The sequence below is a fragment of the Balaenoptera physalus genome (genome assembly GCF_965194825.1).
Source record: "Balaenoptera physalus genome assembly, chromosome: 12".
Classification (NCBI taxonomy): domain Eukaryota; kingdom Metazoa; phylum Chordata; class Mammalia; order Artiodactyla; family Balaenopteridae; genus Balaenoptera; species Balaenoptera physalus.
This window is the reverse complement of record NC_138897.1, coordinates 48,928,050-48,952,763: the sequence shown is the minus strand read 5'-3', so window position 1 is coordinate 48,952,763 and position 24,714 is coordinate 48,928,050. Positions and strand designations below refer to the sequence as shown.

General features: G+C 41.4%; 1 protein-coding gene across 1 annotated transcript in view; it reads right to left on the bottom strand.

Moving 5' to 3' along the window:
- The window catches only part of KLHL14 (kelch like family member 14), a 122,794-nt gene extending 98,461 nt beyond the window's left edge, over positions 1–24,333 (bottom strand). Inside the window, exons 1-2 of the mRNA XM_082416113.1 lie at positions 3,169–24,333; positions 192–1,169 (exon numbers count right to left, since the gene is read on the bottom strand). Coding sequence (XP_082272239.1) covers positions 192–1,126 — 935 coding nt within the window. The 5' untranslated portion in view covers positions 1,127–1,169; positions 3,169–24,333. The remainder of the gene's footprint in view (positions 1–191; positions 1,170–3,168) is intronic.
- Positions 24,334–24,714: the final 381 nt, after the last annotated feature.

The following is a 24,714-nucleotide window of genomic DNA, read 5'->3' as shown; positions in this document are numbered from 1 at the left end:
CCAGTTTCCTGTTGACCTTTCAGGGACACTCAAATCAACTTTCCCCACACAGTCTGAATTGTTTGTTTTCGTTTGTTTTCAGCCTGCCTGAGCCTCCCGCCCGGGCCACCCCTATCCCCCTCCTGCCTGCCCCCTCCCCTCCCTCCGGCCTCTCGCCGCCCCCCCCCCCCCCCCGCTTTGTTGTCTCATACCTGCTGGCCAGGCTCTGCCTGCAGTGCTGCCTGAAGGGCATCAGGTGGTAGTTCATGGCGTCCAGCAGCAGCTTCTGGCAGACCGGGTCGGTGCGCATGAAATCCACTGACTGGACCCGCTCCACCAGCTCGGGGGCCGGGATGAGCGCGAAGCGGAGGCGCTTCATGAGGTCGGGCGCGTACTGCATGCGGGTCTCGCGGTCGTGCTCCAGCCACAGCACGGACATCTGGAAGAGCGCCAGCTCCGACTCCACGGGGGGCGGCAGCGAGTCCAGCAGGGCGCGCATCTCCTCGGAGTTGAGCAGCAGCACGTCCTCCACCAGGTACTTGTTGGCCAGCTTCTTGGTCTCCTCCAGGCCGTGCAGGGCGGCGATCTTGCACACTTGCTTGTAGTTCTGCACCGAGATCTGGTCGTTGAGGAACTGCACGCAGAGCTTGGTGACCTGGGGGATGTGCAAGATCTTGCTGACCGACAGCACCTCCTCCACCGTGTCCAGGGAGAGGGTCACGTTGGCCGTGTAGAGGTACTCGAGCACCAGGCGCAGCCCGATGGCCGAGCAGCCCTGCAGCACCAGGTTGTTGATGGCCCGAGGACTGGTCAGCAGCTTGTCGTCGGGGGAGGAGGAAGGAGTCCCCGGCTCCTCCTGCGGCGGCGGCGGCTGCTGCTGCTGCGGCGGCTGCTGGTCCTTGGGGGGCCCCAGACCGTCCTGGCCGCCGCCGACCCCTCCCCCGAGAGGGGGGTGACTGGAGAAAAGCGATCGGAAGTACTGCGAGCAGGAGGCCAGCACGGCCTTGTGGCAGTGGAACTGCTGGCCCTGGGCCGTCAGGGTCACGTCGCAAAACAGCTGCTTCCTCCACAGCAGATTGAGGCCGTGCAGCAGGTTGTCGCTGTGGCTGGGGTCGAAGGTGGAGGTCCGGTCCCCGGATCTGGACATGGCGAGCTGACTCGGCGCACCTGGCTTTAAACCCTCCTCCGACCTGGCAGACAGGGGTGGGGGATGGGAGGGAGGGGAGAAGGGTAGTGGAAGGGGTGGGGTGTGGTCGGCGTGGGGACGGGTGTGGAGGGGAGGGGAGGGGAGGGCGAAGAACCACAATCAGTGCTCAGCTTGGCCTCCGGACCCCGACCCTAGGAGGAGGTCTGAAGGCGCTGGATCCGTGAGCGCCACCAGAAGGGCCCTGTCTGGGGTCCGGGCGCCCGTTCTGCTCCCTACTACGCCTCTCGCCACCGCCCACACACTTCGTCCCCCACTTTCCTAAAACCACCCGGGCTCGGCTCTTGGCAGCGACAGCGGTGGCAGCAGCGACGGCAAAGTGGCGGCTGAGGCCGAGACACCCCGTGGGCTCGTGTCCATGCCGGGCCGGGGCGGGGAGAGGCCGGGGAGTGGGGAGCCGGGGGGTGGCCCGAGAGCGCAGAGGCGACCGTCGGCGGAGCTTCCAGGTCAACTCGCGCCCGCAGCTTTGCTTTTCGCAGTTGGTCCAGTTTTGGGGGGGTGGGAACGGGGACACGACAGGCGTGCGGGCGGGCGATTCTTCGCCCTCCAAAAGCTGGGGACCCCTTCGATTAGCCGTGCTGCCCCGAGAAACTCCTAGACTGATAGTCTGAGGGAGCAGATAAAGCCCTTTCTTCTCCCGGGAAAGTGCAGCGGAGCGCGGTGAGGACCAGCTCAGTGGACTCGGCAGAGGCGGGAGCTGTCCTTATCAATTCTAGCTCATTTCCCTCACCCCGGCCCTGCCTGCTTCCCTGCTTCGCAAACTGTTGGCTTCCCAGTCACCACTCAGTTTTGCTAATTTTCCAGAGACGCCTTTAAACCTGGCAGGAGAATCCCTCCAGCCCCAGACCCCCTCTCCCCCGCCTTCCCCCACCCCCTGCATTTCAAAGCGCGGAAGTTCGGGCGTGTATCTCCCCTTCCCCCGCGGGGCGGCACCGAGGAAGATGAGGAGGAAGGAAGTGGGGCTACTGGGGTGGATTTAGAGCAAGAGCCGGGAGGCCCGGTGGGATTCGTGTGGACGGTTCTCCCTCCCGGGCACTAGGCGCAGTGGCTTTAACTCCTGTAACTATGAGAAGTTCAAGTTAACTGGCAGGTGTTGGGGGAGGGGCTGGGGGCTATCCGATGGGGGGGGGGGGAGCGCAGTTCGGCGCGGGATCTCTGCAGCCAGCGTTGCCGCCGAAGCCGCAGCTTCCTTCAGAGCCCCTCGGTACAGCCCTCCCCGAGGCCCCCCACTCGGGCACCCCGACTCCCCCGGCCCTGGAACTACTTGTGTAAAAAGTCTGAGCCGCCCGCATCCAGGCGGAGGAGGGCAGGATGGGGGGAGGCGCGGCGAAATCGATGCGCCAGGTCCTTAACGTGTAATTGCACCTTCTAGGGCTGAGCAGAAAGGGACCCTTTGCCCACACCCCGCCCGCGCGCCCGCCAGCCCGGGAGATCCGCCGCCGCCGCCGCGGGCGCCGCCGCCGCCGCCAGGCTCAGAGGGATCCCGCCGGACCTGCCCCTTCCACTGCGGCTCACTCTGCCCTGCCTGGCGCCAGCCCTGGATCGCCGGCTTCCTATTTCCACCGGACTGGGCTCCTCTCGACTCACTTTATCATCCCGTTCCAGGTGGACCCTAATCTCCCGCGAGCTCCCTCCCCCGGCAGCACCCCCCCCCCCCCCAAATCTCTGGCTCTCCTGAAACATCTCCCAGAGTCTCTCCCTTTAAGTGGACTCGGTCATACCTCCCTCTCGCTCTCCCCGCTTCGTTGTCTTCCCCCCCACCCCATCTTTTCCTATTCCCCTTCCTTCTTGCTCTCCTCCTTTGCCTTCCCCCCTCATCTGCTTATTTCTTGCAATAGGAGTTTTATTCTTTATGAGCGTTTGCCACACAACCACCCCCCCGCACCCCTCTGAAAGACTCCCTTCGCGTCCCTCCCCACCCGGCCAGCAACCCAAAAGACAGAACAAAATACACACACAAGGCAGACACAAGGCCAGAAACTTACCTGCTTTCAACCAGCTGCAAAGTCAAGGCTCACTTAAGCTCCCCCCCAAAAATCAATTGTCCTTCCTTTTTAAAGGTTTGCTCTCTCCTTGGGAGGGGGAAAACACCTTCTGGTTCCCAACTCCAGGCAGTCACTCTTTACAATTTATTTTGTCGTACATCATTTGATCACCATGAATTAGCAACAGCAAGAAAATGTAGGAGAGGGAGAAAAGAGAGAAAGAGAGAGGGAGAGAGAGAGGGAGAGAGGGGAGAGAGAGAGAGAGAGGGAGCAGAGCTTTCTGCAAGAGAAGAAGAAGAAAAAATGTACGTGTGACAAATTATGCTACCAAGAAACAACACATCATTATCCTTGGGCCTGGGGCTCAGTGAGTCGTAACGAGAGTAATAGGAAATCCACGGTTGGGGAGAGAAACGGTCGTGCTTGGCCAGTAGAGAGAGACCATACAGGGGGATGGATGCTGGAGAGACTCGCAAAATTATGGCTCAAGGCTATTGTAAAAATTGTCGAGCGTAAATGACTGCGATTTCAAACATCTTTGGAAGAAAGAAGGGGAAAAAGCGAGCCCCCCCTCCCTCCCTCTCCCTCTCTCTCCCTCTCTCTTCTCTCTCTCTATAAAGAACCGTCAAGTTTTAGTGCGCATTGCTAATTAGTCAATTTCTCTCTGCCTTCACAGGCTGGCGACTTCGCTGCTGAGCTGAAACTGCTAATTTCTGTGACCAGCTTTTTTCTTAGCTGTGATCTGGATGAATGAGTAGCTGTCTCACAGAGATGACAAAAATAAACTCTAATCCCCCCCCAAATTTCCACTACGTCTTTCTCATGCATAGATTTATGATCTTCAAGCGCTCTGTGCAATATGCAAACTTTTTGTGTCTGTGTATGTGCTGTTGTTTCCAGATTTCACTACATTGGTATGCTGCTTTTCCCTTTCACCTCCCCCTCACCCCTCACACTATGAAATGCAGAAACCGTCTGATCTCAAAGTATGCCAAGATGCCACTTTATAGTGTCTTGGTATTTGGGGTTTGAGTCTGACTTGGAAGTCAGGAGCCCTTGCCTAAGAGGTGAGTGGCTAAGTGCACAACGGGGGGTGGGGGAAGTAGACAGAACAGAGGACAGCCCTTTGCTTTACATTTTTTTCCCTGCACCATTCAAGCTTTATGATCTTGTTGGAAAACATTTTCTCTGGTTATACAACCATCTCTGAACTTCTCTGTCAGCTTCAACAGTAAGGATTCAGAAGTCACAATTTTTTTTTTTTACTGGAAGATTAAGCTTATTGTCAGATGTGCCTTTCAATTAGGAGTCTTTGATTTGCAGGAGCTAGAATCAAGTGCTAGGAAAGCCAGCTGCAATTTCACAAATATAACCTTTAAACTTTGGAGCTCATCTGATATATAAGGTCGGCCACAGAGAGCTCACATTTTTGACCCTGCTTAGCATGCAAAACGAACCCCAGCATGACTCTGGAATTTTTGCTGTACCAGAGATTCATGTGCATTTTGGTAGAGGACATGTTCTCTAGACTTACCTCATGATGTATTGCACCCTTACATTTATAGCCCTGCATTTTGGTTGTCAATGGGGGCTGGAGGTGTCCAAGAAAGAAGGAAAAAAAAAAAGCAGAGAAAAGAAGGTATGCCCTTGAATAAAATGAACATGGAAGAAAGCTGGACTTGAGTTAGATTGAGTTTTGTTTGCTATTAAATGTATGAACATGATTCATTCTAATTGATATGTGCTCTGATTAGTAAACTTATTAAAATACACATCAGGGCACCATTGAAAGCCTGCCTTTTTACCTTCCCCTTTGATTGGTGAGAGGTGGAAAGACACCTGCTTAAGGGAGGGGGAAACCTGAAAATTCTTTGGTTCAGAAATCAGGAATTCCCCATTTAAAATGATCAACATTAACATGCATATGGGATATTTACTCTTGAACAGATGAGGAAAGATCATACCGAAGCGTTTATCCTTCACAAAGGCCTTTCTCTATCAAGGTCCTAGATTATCTGAGGGTAAGACTACTTTATTCAGGTCTTGCTGAGATGCTGCATTCTTATACTCATATTTATAATAAAAAGCCCCAATACATGATAAAATAATAGAAAAGGACTTTTTGATTAGAGCAGGGGAAGGAAAGAGAACAGATCATCCAAATCTTCTGGCCCTCCTATTTTATTTTTTTTTAAATTTCTCTTATTTAGGTCTTGAACAGGAAGACTGTGTGACTGTAATATAACACCTTTTGGGGGTTCTGTTTCATTAGCAAGCAAAGCTATCAAGTGTGTGAAGTGTCACCAAACTCTCTGACACGCAAAGTATAATTTTATGGTACGCTTTTGCTGTTGATCTTTTATGAGCTTCCAATGAAGTATTTGAAAATAAACCCAAAGGCTAAACCCAAAGAGTATTGATCACTTAAATTATTGCCATCTTTCCATTTTATCATAAAGGAATTAGGAATGAAGGTTGTTTTGTAGACCTCGCAGTATCTTAGTTTTGAATTTATATATGTATATGTATATATATTTACTGATAGGATATATTGATATTGATATATAATTATGATTACTAGGACCTTTGCTGTTTTCAAACAATATAAAAGCCACATTTCAAAAATTTTAACTACCTATAATTGTAATGCTTATTTAACAACTTGGACGGAAGGGAAGGGGGACCCGTTGGAGGTTGCAATTCTAAAACAGCTGTTAAAATGAAGAGGTTAGGCTGTTTTCTTCTGGATTTTAAAGTTACACTATTTGAGAATGTTTACCATTCAGAGAAAAATTACAGTTATGGCTATTTTGTAAGCAATTAAAAAAAAGAATATTGATAATAAAAAAAATCCGTTCTTAATCTGTGCGTAAACCAGTGTTAATATCATATAAATTACATACCTCCAATATCTTGCCCTGGCTTTGACTGAAATTATCGCAGAACTCACAAGTGATATGACACTATTTACAATAAATCCCGTTATGGAAGATTCAATTTTTGCAGCAATCGGATGCTAGCTACTAAGCGTTGGTAAGTATTTGAATTTTATCTTACTTCACTGTTCAACGTACAGAAATTGCATCTGTGTGTTTGATCTGTCCTGCTGAGCACTTACCAGCAGCTTGCATCTCTGCCACTATTGTTTTTAAAATGGCAGGAAGGACGTGACTAGTCAAGAGCCCTCAGCGGGATGGATTTCACATGGCGTAAGAGGAGCCAGAATTGTCTTATAGAAAAAAATTAATTATGATCATGTCGTCATCTAATTCAAACAGTCTTCATACTTTGACAGAATTATCAGATTTATTCATCAGTGAATCTGCATTTAAACTATGTACAGTGGAAAGATGCTGAAAATGCTGGCACTGAGCAGTCTAACGAGAGCTGCCACCAGCTCTGGGCAGGCTGGTCAGCCTTCAGGGTGCCAGGGACCCAGGTGTATCTGTGGTTCAGGTTGCTCAGGACCATCTCACCGGACTGGGTGAACTTAATTTTATCTTCAGAGCAGTTCAAGAAGCATTTTGCTGCCTAACAGGAAGGGACAGCCACACTGAAACTTTATTTCTCTGGTTCTTGACTTTTCTGCTTAAGATTGATGAATTATCCTCCAATTATATCAATATCAAAGCCTGGCCTCCCCGTGCGTCTTTCGGTTAGTAAATACTACTTCCCGTGGCCTGACCTTTCAGATTGCCACCATTGTAAAATGGGTGGACGAAGAGAGGTATTGTTCCATTTTACAATAAAATGGAGGAAGGAAGGACCTCTTGGCTCCCCAAAGCCAGGGAGTGGCAAAACCTAGACAAAACTTGCAGGTTTCTAGTGTTTTATTTTAAATCTTGGGGAGATGTGGCCTGAGATACCACAAACCATCAGCATCAAGAAGCTTATTGAAGAACAAAAAATCTGAAATAACAATAAAAGTCAAGAAATAGTGCTATTGACTAGCACTTAGTCAAAAGCCAGTGCTTTGCTATTGCCCCGGGGTCGAATCCAACCCCTTGGCCAGCATCCTGGGTTCCCAGGATCTAGTTCTATTGCTTCTGGGAAGTCTGTTGTTAGCTGTTTTCTGAACACAACCCACTTTCACACCACAGTGCCAACGCTTAGGTTGTGTTCTTACCAGAGGCCTTGGTTCTCTACGTATAGAAACGGCATCTAGTTCTCAAGATTGAACTCAGATTTCTTTCCAAGGTGAAACTTCCTGGCAACTTCAAGCAGACTAATAATAGCTAATACTTATTGAGCTTATTAACTTGTGTGGTGGACACTAGTCTAAATCATTTAGGTGTTTTATTTTCTTAATCCTCTTGCTAATCCTATGAGAATTTGGTAGACTGTAAGAATGGCCCCAGTCTCCATCCTTCCCCATATAAACACCCCATTATAATGTGTCTTGGTTGCTCTTTGCATCAAGAGTGGAGTCTATTTCACCACCCTTTGAATGTGAGCTGGACTTGTGACTTGCTTTGACCAATAGAATCTGCCAGAAATGACTTTGTGCCGGCTCCAAGTCTGAGCCTCAGGAGGCCTTGTATAATTCAACTCTCCCTCTCTGAACCCTGCCAGCTGCCATGTGCAAAAGCCCAGGTTAGCCTGTGGCAGATGAGATACCACGTGGACCAAGCCATTGCCCAGCTGACCTGATAACCGAACTCAGCTGTGTGACTGAACTTAGCCGAGGCGGAAGAACTAACACACCCCGAATTACTGACCCAGAGAACACTGAGCTAAATAAATGGCTGCCGTTTCAAGCTATTCGTTTTGGGGGTGATATGTTCCATAGTAAAATTAGCTGATAAAGAAAGGTTCTATTACTATCATTTTACCAATGAATAAAATGACGTGCAGAGAAATCAAGTAAAATTTTCAGGGTCACACAGCATTTCAAAGGTAGAGCTGAGATTCAGACCCCACAGTCTGACTCCAGAGATGAACCAGTCGGCTATACCGGCCACAGAAGAAATGCCTGCCTCCTGTGACCTACATTCATTCATTCATCAAGCATATGTCAAGTATTTATTATATACCAGACAATGTGGTAAACACTGAAGATACAATGATGAATAAAACTGCATTCTTGCCCTCGAGGGGCTGACATTCTAATGGAGGAGACAGGCAGGTAAATTACACACAGCAAGTGAGTAATTACCATGTGATAATTGCTCTAATAAGGGTATGTGTAATGAACTACTGGAGCAGAAAGGAGCAGGTTCCTAACTTTCTTATAGCACTTATTATCTGTAATATTCTTTTGACATTTATTATTTACTTCTTTGTATTATTAGTTGCTTATTTAGGAAAATATGTTTTATGATCTCAGCTAGATTATGTTTCTAGGGTAGAAAGAGCCTAGTGCCTGGTAAAATTTCCCATGGAGCCTGGCTCTGTATCTTGCCCATCGTAGTTATTCAATAAATATGTTGATAGACTATGAAAGGTAAAATTTCAAATTTATCAGGGTAACAGCAGAAAGAACAAGGAGGTATTTTATAATCAGAGACTGTGTTTGGCATTTGACTAAAGTGGTATTATTCAATTCTTTGATTATATTGACCTATTATCTAAAAATTAATAAAAGTCTTTATAATATTGTGAAGTAAACAATTTACTGTTCACAGCACACAGATAAGAGTTTGATGGGACCTCAGTGAGTGCTTCCCTCAAATCTCACCTATGGCAACCATCACTCAGCAAAGTGCTCTAAATCCTTGAAGAGAGCCGCGACTTGTATGGAAATATTAAACTACTAAGCATACATAGCACAGAACCGTATTTCTAAGCCTGGACTCTGGAAGCAGATCACCTGCCCTTGAATCCTAGCTCTACCTCTTTCCATCTGTGTGACCTTGGGCAAATAATCTCTCTCTGCCCAGTTTCCCTATCTTGAGGATCAGGATAGTTGTAGCACCGCCCTCCTAGGGTTTTATGATGCTTAAATTTTTGTAAATATTTGTAAAAGTGCTTAGAACACTTCCAGACACATAGTGAGCGTCACGTGAATGTCTGTTAAATAAAAAATAAACATATGAAGCTAAAGATTTTTTTCTTTTTCAGCTTCCTTTTTCTTTTCTGAGCACTACGTCTAGTGCTCAACAAATATTGGATGGAGGAAGGAGTAAAGACATCTACTTTTCTCAAGGGTGCAATGATTCATGACGCTGTTCAAGAAGCAACTGGTCACTTTAACGAAAGAACCTCTAGTTTTGACTTTTCATTTTAGATATTTTATGTTACAGTTTGTTTACCTATAGTTTTAAAAGTCATCTTTCTTTTATCTTTGGGGACATTTGGCATTTCACATACATGTCTTGAGTAACTGAGATTCTAAAAAAGTAAGGATATTTATTATTAATGATAGTTTATTGATAGATGGCAGAATATATTCCTGATTCTGAAAAGCAGCTCTTTGGCAATAGTTCTTCATGCCAATGACTGAGATGAGAGAGGATGTTGGGCACTTCAGCTTCTGTCTTTTTGTTTTTAATTGGAGTCTAGTTGATTTACAATGTTGTGTTACTTTCTGCTGTACAGCAAAGTGAATAAGTCATGCATATACATATTTCCACTCTTTTTTAGATTCTTTTCCCATATAGATCATTACAGAGTATTGAGTAGAGTTTCCTGTGCTATACAGTAGGTCCTTATTATAGCTTCTGTCTTTGATGTTACCTGTGACTCTGGACAAATCACTGTTCTTCTCCAGGTCTCAATTTCCCCATATATGGAGAGAGATAGCATTTGGAGAGAGGTAGCATTTCCTTCATTTAACTACTGTATAGGTTTGCGCTGAGGGGAAGTGGCTAGAGTGAATGGTCCCCAAGAACAATTGGGAACGTTCCTAGTGACTTGTGGAATAAGATGAAGATTTAGATAATAGAAGAAGAAAAATCTTCTTCACTCCCTGAAAACTGCCCAGAGGCTTGGGGCCAGAGGTATTTACCCAGTCATCTTTGTGGAAGTAGTCAAAATGCAAACAACAAATCCAAAATTGAAAGTATTTTGAGTGTATCAACAGAACTTATATTAGATACATTCACAAATAAATGCTTTTTTTAAAATTCAAACAGAAAGTCACAAAAATTATAATCATCCTCATCAGTTCACTCAGTCCCATGTAATTAATTTTTTTTTCATCTTGATCTTTTGTTAGCACTTTTATGAATTCATCAGTTTTCCATTAGAGTTCTGAAAATGCTTATTCATTCAGTTCAGCAGTATAGTCAGTTACCAGAAACCTGTACTTGTCAGAGTCTTTTCCATGAATTCCTTGAAGATGAAACCCTTTTATAATAAATGCTTTTATATGCATCAAAATTTTCAAACAGTTGGAGTTTATGGGAAAGTATTTGTTTTACTGTAGAAATGCCCTATTCCGAATGTTCATTAAAGAAAGGCATGGAACTCTTTTCTTATAAGCAAGGCAATGCACCTTTATCATAAAGAGTTATCAACCAGATTTGCAAATTATCCTAATCACCTTCTCCACCCTCAAATTTTTCTTTTATTTGTGGCAATATTTTTTCTTTCTCTTACTGATTCTTAAAAACGAAGGTAAGTATTGCTGTGTTGGAATATTCCACAGCCCGTTGAAATTTTTTTTTTTTTATAGTTAATAGAGAAAAATGACCTAAGTTTTTTAGTCAAATACTTATATGCCTAATCATTAATTATCATTGTATCATTACAAGGACATACTATCTTGACTGAGGTCCAGTTTTCCTTAGAGATGACCTGTTTATACCTTGAAATATCTGTTTATTTCTGCTCTCAGCTTCTTTGATTAGTGCAAATTTTCCCAATTTTTCAATTTTTAGAATAATATTTCTCTGTTGCTCTGCCTTATCCCTTTCTCCATATCCTCTTTACTCCTCTATGCCTTCTCAGTATACCCAATCCTATTTTTAATTATATTACATTTTATAATACAATATCTCATAGTATTTCAGTAAAGTTTCAAATTGTTCAAATTCTATGAATTAATAGTTTTATTGTTGAAGAACTGTCTGACAGTTTGGATAAATTTTGGGAGTCGGCTGGCTTAGGTGATAAATGATTAAAGAATTCTGCTGGGTATTTCATTTTATTTTATTTTTTAAAGACAACTGACTACCTAATGGATATGTTTTCTCAAAATCTGATAGTAACAGGCAGCCACTGCTAATACAACCCGATAAATCTGAATTGGAATCTTTTCATTCTGTCTTTACATCTTATTGAGCTCACCAATAGGACTGATTTAAATTCTCTGTGGGGACTTAAATCCCATCTGCAAGAATATTTTGTCCAGTTTTATCTCGTTTTATGTGAATGAAGTCCATAGTTTATTAAAATTTCCTTAGTTTTTACCTAATGTCCTTTTTCTGTTCCAGGATCCCATCTAGGATAAACACATTACATTAAGTTGTCATATTTCCGTAGGCTCCTTTTGGCTATATAGTTTCTCACACTTTCCTTGTTTTTGATGACCTTGAAAGTTTTTAGGGATACTGATCAGATAATTTGTAGAATGCTTCTCATTTGGGAGTTGTCTGATGTTCTTCTCATGATAATACTGGGGTTGTGGGTTTTGGGAAGGAGGACCACAGAGGTAAAGCCCCATTTTAATCACAGAATATCTAGTTGATGTTAAACCTGATCACCTGGCTGAGGTGGTATTTGCAGTAAAGGTACTCTTTATTTTTTACTCCTCTTTCTATAAAGAGGATGTTTTATTCACAGCCCACACTTAAGGAGTGGAGAGTTTAGCTCCAGCTCCTTGAGGGTGGAGCATCTACACAAAAGATTTGAGATTTGTCTGCAAGGGAGATTTGTCCATTCTCCTGTATCTATTTATTTTTCTTTATTTAGTCATTTATTTATATCAGTATGGGCTCATGGATATTTATTTTGTACTTTGGGTTAGAATCCAATACTACTTTATTTATTTTGCTGCCGGAACTGTTCAGCTTTGGCCATTGGCAAGTCTTTCTGTTGGCTTCTATATTCCTTGACATACTCCCATTGTTACCTTCCTCCCTCACTCCTCCCTCCCTTCCTTCTTTCCTTCCTTGCTTCCTGGCATGGCAAAATACTGCATGCCATCTTGTTTATTTCATCCCCCAGTCCTAGAATCAACAATTTCTCCCAGGAACCCTGCTTGCCTTTTTGGAGACTGGTGTTAGGAACAAAGATCTGGACATTAGATTGCTAGTTGATACTGGGGTGTTTCTTTTAGACATTCTCAGCTGACAGAGCAAGCTGTATGTACACATCTATACATGTTTCTATATGTAACCATCTGTATCTATATTAAGCTCAACATGAGTTCATACTCATGTCCCTAACTCTAATCCACTAACAGCCAACTTAATTTTAACTAAAATGGTTTACGTGGGAAAAACATGAGGAGAAGGAAGAACAGGCAAAACAGTGTCCCTGCTTTGGGGTAGATGAGACCAGAGATGACACTGAACTCCCAAAGGATGTAAACAAGGACTCCAATGGAGGAAGAAACTATTAATACATCCTTTAGTAACAATTTTCAGATTTACTATTAATAGGATTATACTTCAAACATTTTTAGGGTAACATGCAGCAAAGGAATACTTTGCAACAGAAGTCCAATATCTTTTCAGTTGGACTTTTCGAAGTCCAATATCTTTTCAATAGGAGAGATGTCAGGATTCTGTAGCCTGAGAGGGAGACTTCAAACACAGCTCTATTGGGAGGAGGCTATAAGACAAAGAATCCCAGCCTAGTCCGATCTTGCTTCTCTAGGCCATTGATCCTGATGACCACTGGAAGTTCCTATAAGAGGGGTGGAGAGGGGTGGTTGAAGCTACAGTGCACCTAATAGTTCAATGTCCCGTAGGAATAGGAGGAAAGAACATGGGACTTGGAATAGAAAGAAATGGATTTGAGGGTCACCTCCACCATTTGTTAGTAATATAAATAATCCTAATATCTCTAAACCTTGGTTTTCTCATTTGTAAAATAAGATAATAATAATTCCTATAATATTTATTTTTTAGGGGCAGTGTAATGATCAAGAAAGCTAACATATGTGAAAGTAATTTGTGAACTGAAAAGACAATGCAAAAAGTATTCTTATTTATATTCTTCACAGGAGGAGATCACACATATGTAGGTAGTTGCCGGTGATATACCATGGTGGTCAAGAAAGTGAATTCTGGAAAGAGATTGCTTAGGTTAAAATCCCAATGACACAGTTTACTAATTGTGTAAAATTGGTCAAGAAACAATTTCACTGAGATTCAGTTTTCGCCTAGATAAATGAGATTCATTTATCCCATAAACTCATTGTGAGAATTTGGTGGGAGAATGCCTTGTACATGGAAAACACTTAATATCAGTTTGGTGAACCCCAAATAATTAATTCACAAGAGAACTGAGAAATAAAGCTATCCCCATGTTAACTTTCCATGGATTTTAGTTTAATCATCTATGGAGTGGGCAGGGGGTTTGTACAGTTGCTAACTTCCTTTTTAGCTTTTTAGCTCTAAACCTCAAATTCTGAATCTCTATTTCCTTGAAATGCTGATTGAGGCATGGGAAATGTGCTCCCAGTTCATAATGCAGAACCTGGGTAAATTTCTTGAAGTAAGCCAGAGGGATTGGCCCCTCAATTTAGCTATGATGCATTCCCCCCACTTCAGTGATCAGAGAAGGCTACAGTTGGAAAGGCCCTCACTTACACAGGCCCCTTCCAAATCTCTGGGAGGGGCCTTTGCAATGTGTAAAATCTGCATTTTAATTGCAATCAGTTGATTGCTATTTCCACTTCACTTCGACTTTCCCTCATGTCAGATGGTATTGGAGGGACCTTGAACATTTTTGAGAGATGGTGAAAGGGAAGGTGATCCAGGACTTTAGTGCAGATTGAGGTAGTAGGATGTATTTATGTGTTCACAATTACAGATGTTCCTCCACTTACAGTGGGGCTATGTCCCAATAAATCCATCATAAATTGAAAATACCATGAGTTGAAAATGCATTTAATACACTTAACCTACCAAATATCACAGCTTAGCCTGGCCTCAGGCTCAGGACACTTACACCAGTTAACAGTTGGGCAAAATCATCTAACACAAAGCCTACGTTATAATAAAGTGTTGAATATCTCATGGAAGGTATTCACTACTGTGCTGAAAGTGAAAAACAGAGTGGGTGTCTGGGTACAGAATGGTTGTAAGTGTGTTGGTTGTTTACCCTCGTGGTCACGTGGCCGACTGGGAGCTGCAGCTCACTGTTTCTGCCCAGCATCACAAGAGTGTATCTTACCAAATATCGCTAGTCTGGGAAAAGATGAAAAGTCAAAATTTGAAGTAAGGTTTCTACTGAATGCATGTTGCTTTTGTATCACTGTAAGTTAGAAAAATTGTAAGTCATTGAAAAATTGTTAAGTCGAACCAACATAAGTCAGGGACTGTCTGCACTTCCAAGTGGTTGCTAGCCCCCCGCAGTGAAAGAATGACCAACAGAAATATTCTGACTTCCCACTGTGCTGACTCACACAAAATAGAGATAAGAAGGTGTAGGAATGGAAGTTATGTTATCATATGAGTGTGTACTGTTGCAACAGTTCCTGAAGAACGTGGAGGTATTTAAGATGGTTCTCTGCACAAGAAAATTTGAAATCTTACAGCTCATATATGAAAGAACTTACAGAGCTTCTCTCAACTATGCATATTACCCACACATACAAGTTGGGAAGCTGAAAGAAATTTTCTAAGCTACAACAATAAAAAACCCAAATTTTGATCAATCATGTTAAAAGAAAGACTAGAAAGACTAATTGATATATATATTTTTTTCTCTAGAAAATAGTATTACAAAAACTTTGCCATCATGCTAATTGAAGACTATGAAGCCAAAATTTCAGGGAAAAGAGTATTAGAGAGGTGTGTATTTGTCAGTTATTTAGTTAAAATTATGTGATTTTCGTGGATTATTTATGTTTGTGGTATTGCTAGCTTTTTAATATTTGTAATTTTATGCACCAGAGAATGCGTATCTGCTCCTGTATGTACCCCACATTTGCTTCTTTGAGGATTCTGCCAAGTCTCTTAGAAGAGGCTGTGGGAGTAGATGGATTTCTCTGATGTACAAAGGTGCAGGACTGAATTTAGATTTCCTTTTAGATCCTTTGTATTTCAGGAATCTTCTCCGTGAAACGAAGAGTTGAGCCTCTCAGAGCTTCCTTCTGTTTGTACGTCTCCTTCCCTACTGGCTTAGAGGAATCTGGTGGCTCCCAAGGGCTCAACTTGCTACCTGGAGCCACTCAGGCAATTGACTTGGACTTGTTTGTTCCAGTTGTGCTGATGGATTCCACTATGCATTCATCATTCATTCATTCATCAGCAAAATATTTACTGTTATGTGTAAGGTGACCTCTGCACTCATATGTTTTTTCCTTAGAACAAATGCTTTGAGGTTTGTGCAACGGAAGAACTGGCACTGTATGAAAATTTGATTATTTGATTATTTAAGCACATTGTCACTTATCGATATGGATCTGAAATCTGCGGAAATTTACAAACTCTTCTGGTATCTTACCTCCTAACCTGGCTTTTCTTGAAATCATACAGATTCATGATAGCAGTTTAGCAATCTCCACCCCAAATATCTTTATTCCAATGGCAGAATCTAAGGGTGTATTTGTGCTAAATGAATCTCCTAATAAAAATGCTATTTATTAAAGTGATTTAAAACTGCCAAATTATTTTGGAAAATAATGTATTGTTGATCAAACCATCTGAATCACAATTTAAGTGGTCAAGTTCTCTATTCCAGGGTAGACATGGTGATTTTGTATGAATGTATGCATGCATGCACATATATACGCATTCATGTGTACATGTGAATTTCATATTTACATACATACCATCTAAATACATAGATATACATATATAGTATGTCTGATTACTGTACATGTGCACTTTGTAAAACTTAAGAATTACTGTACCCATCCTTAGAGGGAATAATGTATTAAAATATGGTTTAGGACCAACTTAATAGCTTTAGTAGAGAAAGAAATATTACCTGTGTCCTATGACCTACGTGGATTTTACTATTTAGGAATACATACACTTGTTTGCTCAGTGGCTTTGTATATTTCCCAAGAGTAGGGCACCAGGTGGTAGGTGCCAACACTAAGCAAAACATTTGCTCTCCCCTATAAATATTTCAAAGGGGACAACATCAGCCCCCAGTATCCAAATTCTTGTCCAGCTCTGCCCCTAAGCAGGGAGTGAATGGAAGGCATATGCTTTAGGTGAGGGGCTATCAGAGCCCATCTCTGGCATCCAGGCAGCAAATAGTGGCAAATGAGTCTGAGCTGTGGATCAGCTGGAGGGTAATTGATCATTCTACCCTCTAACCACAGCAGGTGACATCAACCTGTTATCACGATAGCCTAGTCGAAAATGAACAGGAGGCTGTGCCTGTCTCCCAGAATCCCCTTCACGTCGGAGGTGCTCTCCTGTTCACTCTCCCATATACCCTACTGAGAAGATACGCAGCTCTACCGTGAGGGCCCAAGGGTAACAAATAATTTCTGAAGTTATAGCTTACTGGAAGCTTTCATGCACTTACTCTTCTGAAGAAAATGAATTTACTACATTGAATCACACGCCTCTTAAAATATCCCTGGCTCTCCACAACCTACAGATCTGTAACACGCCAAAAAGTACTGATGGACACTGATCTATTAAACCATTTCCCCAAAATACCTACAGTGTTTTCATATGAAACAGAAAAAAAATCACTAAAGCTATGGTTTGCCAGACAATTACTTTGTCAAATCTCAAGAAATTGCATAATAAATTGTATACATGCATCAAACATGAACAGCAGAGTATAACAAGCTATGTCTTTCCAGTCCACTTGCTCTCTCATCCAAACAGCAGCTTTTGTTTTCAAGAACAATTCTATATCCCTTTTGAAGGCTTTCATAAAATATGGCTATACATTTATCTATCAAACTAAGTAGAAATAATTGAAACACTTAATATGCACAGTAATAGGGAAACACATGAATAACTTCATTATTAATGTCTATCGATTATTTATGTTTTCAAATAGGCAAATGTAGCTGCTAGTATTTTGATCATGTAAATCTCTGTGGATTTTGGTTTTACCTGTTTATTGGCAAATTTACAATCCACATTATGGGCATTTTTATTGCTTTACACCCCTACTTGACATGTACATAACTGAGGTCAGTTTACCAACTGACTAGTGTTTACTCAATTTGATTACTATGTTACATTTCTGAGCTTATTTTTCCAAAGGGAAAATTAACTGTACAAGGAAGCCCAGTAAATCTTTACTTAAAAATTCCAAACTTTAGATTGATTTCAGCAGTGAGTTTGTATTGATCTCAAAAGCTTTGCGTTCCTAACTAAAAACTAATCTTTATTTCACCTTTTAGTGACTGCAGTCATAAATATGCTCACTCCTACCAATGTAGAGTGGATTAATGGTTATTGGAGATTGGGGCTTCCATCTGAGTCTGGGAAACCTTAACCTTTGGAGGACAACACGAAGGCACTTACCCCCTGTCAGCTATAATCCGTAGGTCCATTTTTGACATTTACCTGAGTGTTAAAGAGGAAGCAGAGCAAGGACCGGGGAATAAAGCTCTAGAGATTCTGCTTGGCTATTAATCACTCACTGTTAGATTGACTGCTGTGCCTGATCTAGCTGCTTCCGGCCATCAGAGTCACCAAAAGGCATGGCCCTTCCACTCCACTTTGGAACCCAGGTAAACTCCTCCTGGGGAAGACTTTTACCTCCTGCCTTTGAGGAGGGGCTTATTGTGTTGCTAAAACCCTCCTCTTACTATCCTTCCAACTTTGCTGTACTGATGGAGCAAACATTTTGGAAAGTGTGTCCAACCCATTTGCAAGATCTAATTATAGAGAATAAAAGAGTTAAAAGGGAACAGAACAGAATTTGTTATCAAGGGGTGATCAATAACATTCCAGACAGTGGCAGACAGATGGCTGACAAACGGTAAGGAAGCTGTAAAGCAGGGTTTCTCAAAGCATGGTCCTTGGTACCTCTTGAATCACAATAACCGAATTAGAGTGTGAACTTAGAATCTCCTGGGTGCCAGCATCCCAGACTTCAACAAGCACTCCAACAACATGTTCCCCAAGTGTGAGACCCACAGTTGTAATGTGGGTGTGTTTTACCCCTTTATCACTTTCTGTGGTGGAAAGTAAAAATTCTGATTTTCTTGGACCTGATGGCAGACATTACTATTAGGTAACCCAACATCCATATTTTTCTTTCTATTTAATAACGAAGCCTTAATTTTCACCTAAGCTCCTTGCTGCCCAATTATCATTTCCCAGCCTTCCTCACAGCTAGGCGCAAGAGGGGCTTTTGCGCAGCGCTTATAAAATGTCTCCTTTAAAAATGGGAGCATGCCCTTTTTCTTCCTTTTCTCCAATCTGTCCCCTAAAATGTGCCTATATTAGCTGGAGCCTCAACAGCACATCCTGGACCCTGATGACAAGGCTGATGGGATTGGTGGGTCAGAGAGCTTGCCAGGCTCTGGGTCCCTGATGGTTTCATGAAGCCACCACACTGGTCCTCGAATGCCTATGACTGGATCTTTTTTACATGACAGAATAAAACCTGCGTGTTTAATCCCTTACTGAGAAAGGGGAGCCACTGTAATTCATAGCTGAACGAGATTACTGACTGGTACAGACACCATTTAAGACTATGGGTTAACTTCAGGCAGAATCCTTCCACTGCAGATGACCCCAACTTTCCCCCGGAAGCGTTATTTTTGACTGTGAGGGTGAAAGCTGTGTCTGAACAGAACAGTGACTGGTACGTTTTTGTGAGCTCCGGAGTCAGAGCGGTACTCCTGGTCCTGCTTCGAATTTCAGAAAGGTATGTGTGTTCCTGCCTCTTGTCCACAGAAAGGTGATAGGTTTGCAGTGGCTAGCTGGCCACAGGGGTTCTAAGGAGGGTGGCGGCCCCAAGGACAGACGTGTGTGCAAGAATCTAGATTGCCTGTTAAAGCAGTTGATTACTTAGTGGTGCCCTCCATGCTCCATGAAGTTAACCTTTATCAGACTTAAGGCTAGGACTATCACATGTGGATGAAATGCAGTGTCTTAAAGACCTTCGCAGCTTACTTAAAGTGTCCCTTTTACCTTAAGGAGGAAGAGATTGTATTTCTTTCCTCCCGTTAATGTTTTGATTTTTTGTTCCCAAATCTGATGCTATCAAGTCATTATCTTTGAGTAGTTAGAGCATTTCCAACACTTACTGTCAAGACTCTTTAAGATAATGTGCAAATACAGCAGGCAACGTAAGATTCTCTTTCCTTCATCGATGCTAGCTCAGTTATTGAAATCATTTATTAGAGGGTTTTTCCCATTTCCCTTTTCTCTCTCATTCTGCTATAAATGCAGATACAACTTTTAACATGCTTACCTTTATAGATACATTGATTAATGGGATGGCTATAGATCCACTTGCAGGATAATTTGTTATTAAATTTCACATCCAACATCCAGCGTGACCCTGGTTATGTTAGAACAGGGATTCTCAAAGTGTGGTCCCTGGGCCAGCAGCACCAACATCACCTGAGAACTTGTTAGAAATGCAAATTCTTGGACTCCATCCCAGACCCACTGAATCAGAAACCCTGGAGGTGGGGCTCAGCAATTGGTGTTTTTACAAGCCTTCTAGGTAATACTGATGCTCATTCAAGTTTGAGAACGAGTGTTTCAGAGTAAGTCTAGTCATATCTTCAAATCCACACACCAAGAATGCTTAAGAGTTAATATTCCTTAATGTTTCCTCACAAGTGAAATCTTAGAGGGACGCCTACATGTTGGCTGGTAAAATAATATTATTTAATGAATGAACATCTAAATGAATAATATTTAAGTGTGATTTGCTAATGAATTAGGGGGAAAAAGCTATGGAGTATTAGGCCAAACCCATTTGAATGGAGAGGAAACTTAATGAAAAATGTTCCCATTTTCTAATTATATATTAGACATTAAGACATTTGACAAAGGTTAATACTCACTGACTTACAGACGCACTCGAGACTGACTTATTGTCTTCATTTTAATAGAAACACAAACTCAAGATAGCTATGGGTCATACTCATGAGGCCAATCTTCTTTCTGTGTTATTATTAACTACTATTAGATGGGAGAGTATAATTTTTCAAGAACATAAATATAATATTTAGGAATTTGTTTAAGTGATCCTTAAATCCATTTTTAAACTATAATCTAAGTTAGGATATTATTCTCCATTAGTTTACTGAATATGGCTTAAATAGTATTTTTTTAAAAAATTATATTAAAATTAAAAATTATCTTTAGAAAATGGGAGAAAATAATACAAAGAACCTCTTTAAAACAACCTAGCTCCTAGATAAGTGCTAAGTTTCTTAAAGGCATTAGCCAAATACTTTTACTAATATTCCAAGATTGTCATTCTAACCAAATATCTCAGGGTTTGATAATAGTCCCTCTTAGCTCTGAGACTTTTAAAAACTAGTATCAATCCTAAGACTCTTAATCTTTTCGTAAGCTTTCCAAAAAGAGCAAATCCCAAACCACAGTGTTTTGAAGCAAACTTCTGATAAAGAATTTGGAGCATTTTCAATAAGAATAACTTAAAATTAAATTTCCAGGAGTGTGCTTTAGTGGAAAAGATTCAAGCTTTGGAGTTAGAAAACTGGGCTTGAGATCCACCTCTGTAATTTACTAGCTATAAGGCCAAGTTATGTATCGCACTGAGCCTCAGTTTCCTCATCTGTAAGTTGGGAGTGATATTAATACCTGCCTCATAGAGTTTTTGTTAATATCAAACAGAACTATGTGTGTTGATTTTCCAGCCTAGAGACTGGCAAATAGAAAGTCCTTGATATAGACTATCTCTCATTATTATGAAAGAACATGCAAATGTACATGAAATAATTTGTAAAACATAAAAGAATGCATAAACGTTGGCTGATATATTAGTTTTTGCCAGAAACAAAGTAAAACAATTATAGTTAGAGGATCATTCCAAGCACACATTTGGGAAATTCAAACCAGTTTGACTACATGACTTTCTTCAGTTGGTGCACTAAAGACTCACACCAAATCTGAGGAAATACCAAGGTCCTCCACCAACTGATAGGAGAGAAAGCATTCATTACACAATTCCCTAGTAATTCAAAAGAAAGCTGTTCTTGAATTCTGGTATGCTAAAAGACAAGTAACTAAACAAGCACATCCAGATAGCCTACAAGTCTTTCAACAACATGACTGTGGCATTGAGTTTTTTAAGAGACAAATAAAGATGACAAAGAAAGTGAGTGACAGTGTCCAAATATGATCTTGCCTTAGGTTCTTAGATAATTTCCATATCACCATTCTCTACTTCCCCTAAAGGAACAATAATAAAATAAGGGTAAACTGATATCACCCTGGAAGACAACTGCCCTGATATCCTTCAACTCAATGAACCCTAGTCTTTCCTAAACACTTCCGAAGTGTAGTGTGCTGGGATTTTAAAGATGAAAAAAATACAGTATCTGCTCTGGAATTGTTCAGTAATCCAACTCTGCAGGACTTAAGAGAAGGACAGGTAATTGTTGAACTGAGTAATTATTGAAAAAAATCAGGCAAGTGAAAATAGCAGACAAAGCACCAGCTGAAACACACTCACCTAGAGGAACTTTCATGACAAACTTATACAGTTATGCACACCTTATAAATAATACCACAGGTAAACCAGTCAGAGAAGGCTTAAAGGCAAGGATGTAGAGCTTCTAACAGCTCCGAGGTCCTCAAGTTTTTTGTAGTTATAAACACAAGAGAGTATTTGCATACAGCAGCAGTTCTTAAAATGTGATCCATAGACCCTCGGGGGTGCCGGAAATACTTTCAGAGAGTTCATGAGGTCAAAGCTATTTTTATAATAATACAAAGATGTTATCTTCATGTTTTTCTGTGTTAACATTTGTACTGATGATGGAAAAGCAATGTGGGTAAAACTGCTGGTGTCTTGAATCAAGGCAGTGACACCAAACTGAACTAGTAGTTATTATATTCTTAAATGTTATGTACTTCCAGTTTTAAAATATTGCCAGTTTCACTTAAGAACATATTTGATAAAGCAATAAAAATATTAATTTTATTGCATCTTCACCTTTAATACATATTGTTTAAATAATATGTGTGACAAAATGGGAAGTTCTCCTGTATAGCAAAGTATAATGGTTGTCTTAAGGAAAAGTTCTTGTGCAACTGTTTGAGTTACAAGCTAAACTAGACATTTTTTTCATGGAATGTGACTCGACTTGAAAGAATGATTGACAGGTATTTTCAGACTTGGATATATGGCAGAAATTCTCTAGACAATGAACTTCGAGAAAAGCAACCGACAGTATTTATTGCCAAGGATGAAATTTGAGCTTTCCAGTGAAAAATAAAATTTTGGAAAACCTGTATTCACCACCATGAACTTGATTTAAACACTTATCTAATGCAATTGATTGTACTATTAATGGATAATATTTTTAAAAATATTGTATAATGATATATGTCAACATTTAGAAACTTTGTATAATTCAGTGAGGCAATATTTTCCCAATACTAATGTTTGATGATACAAAATCATACATGGGTAAAGGATTCATGAAAACTTTGAGACAGACAAATGGATTTTAATGTACCAGAAAACAAAAGTTAATTAGTATGACTTCATACACTGCAACTGATTATAGGGAAATATCACTTGCTGAGTTTTGATGTAATATCAAAAAAGAATATCTAAAATAAAATGCCCTCTCTTTTCTAACTACATGTCTGTCTGGGTCTGAATTTTCATATGTTCCTATCAGAGCAACATATTACAGCAAACTGAACGCAGAAGCAGGCATAAGAATCAGGTTGTCATCTATTAAGCCAGACATTAACATGATTTGCAAACATATACAAAAATGCCACAATTCTTACTAATTTTCATTTGTTTTGGATAATACAGTTACTTTTCCTAAATTGTGATTTATTCTAACATGTAACAGGCTTATCGTTTTAAATGAATTAACAAATATATTTTTGAAGTGTCTGTTTTTTCATTTCTAGTTATCAATAGGTGTAAACCATGTAACTAAAAATCTCTTTGGAGTACTCAATATTTTTTAAAGAGTGTACAAGTTTCTTGAAGCAAAATGTGTGAGAATCACTAATGTGGAGTATAAGAAAATGACTCTTGGTAAACATTTTCATTTCTCACTCACACTCTCTGAGGAAGAGCTCACAATCATGGCCAAATGTCACATCTGAGCATGAAAGAAAAAGGTTAACATTGCTGTGTTGAATGTCATTGGGGATCCCCGTGGATGATGGTGGGGATCATTAATGGACTTCCTGAAGATCCACAAGAAGTGACTCTCCCTTTAAGCAAGTCCCTCTGGTAGAATTCTCAGGGCATTTATTCTCTGAAGGCCAAAATACTTCTAGCACTGGAGCATAAGGTACTTTGATTTTGTGATACCCCAGGATGTAAAAAAATGATCTCAGTGGATGATTATTTTTAAAAAAAACTTTGCATCAAATAATTTTAATTTGCTTTAGTTTTTCAAAAGTTTATAAAGAGTGAGTTTATGATTTTTTTTTATAGATGTGTGTGTATGTGTGTATATGTGTGTGTGTGTGTAAATATGGTGTCTAAAATTTACTAGCTGAGGGGTATGGACCTTTAAAACATTAAAAGGCATTCCATAGCTGTAGAGACAATGCTTATGATAAGAACAAATATAATCATAACTATAGCACACGTGTTACACTTTCCCTTCGATTCTAGCCACTTTATTCTTTTGTTTTTCCTCTTCCTTCCCAGCGAGGTTCTAGCTCGGTACCCTTATTGTAATTGACTCCCCCACGCTCTGTCCCTTTTTATTAAGCACCAAAATGTCATCTAGTTAGCCAAAAGATGTTGCTGAACTCTGCACGGAGCGTCGCACACACTCATATTTAAAAGTATCCATGAGCAAGGGAAGCCTCGTGCTGAGCCAGGAGTAGGTCACAAGGAGTCAGAAAGCCTCTCTTTTTGTCACTCCCTGCAGATGCCCGCATTTCCTCTTAGAACCAAATCCCTTCAGTTTCAGGTTGAAAACATGGGGGAAAATGCAAATACCTTCAATGTGGTAATAGAGCATTTGTATCCTACTGTGAATGAAGAACTCCAGGATCTGTTCAGCAGGGATCTGGAAGGACGGGCTGGCAGAGGTCCCTCCCATGGGGAAGGGATCTGAAGGATGAGAGTGCCAGAAACACCAACATTAGTTCCCCAGGAGTCCATGTAGGGTAGTGGCAGGCGTGCTGCCAGCTAGACCTGAGTTTGAATCCCTGTTCTCCCACTGACTTACCAGCTGGGTGACTTGAGGACATCTGCATAATCTCATGTATCATCAACCTCCTCATGTAGTAAATGAGGATAATTGTACCTCCCTCACAGGGTTGAGTGAAGATTCGGTGGGAGCAAGCGTGTGACATGCCT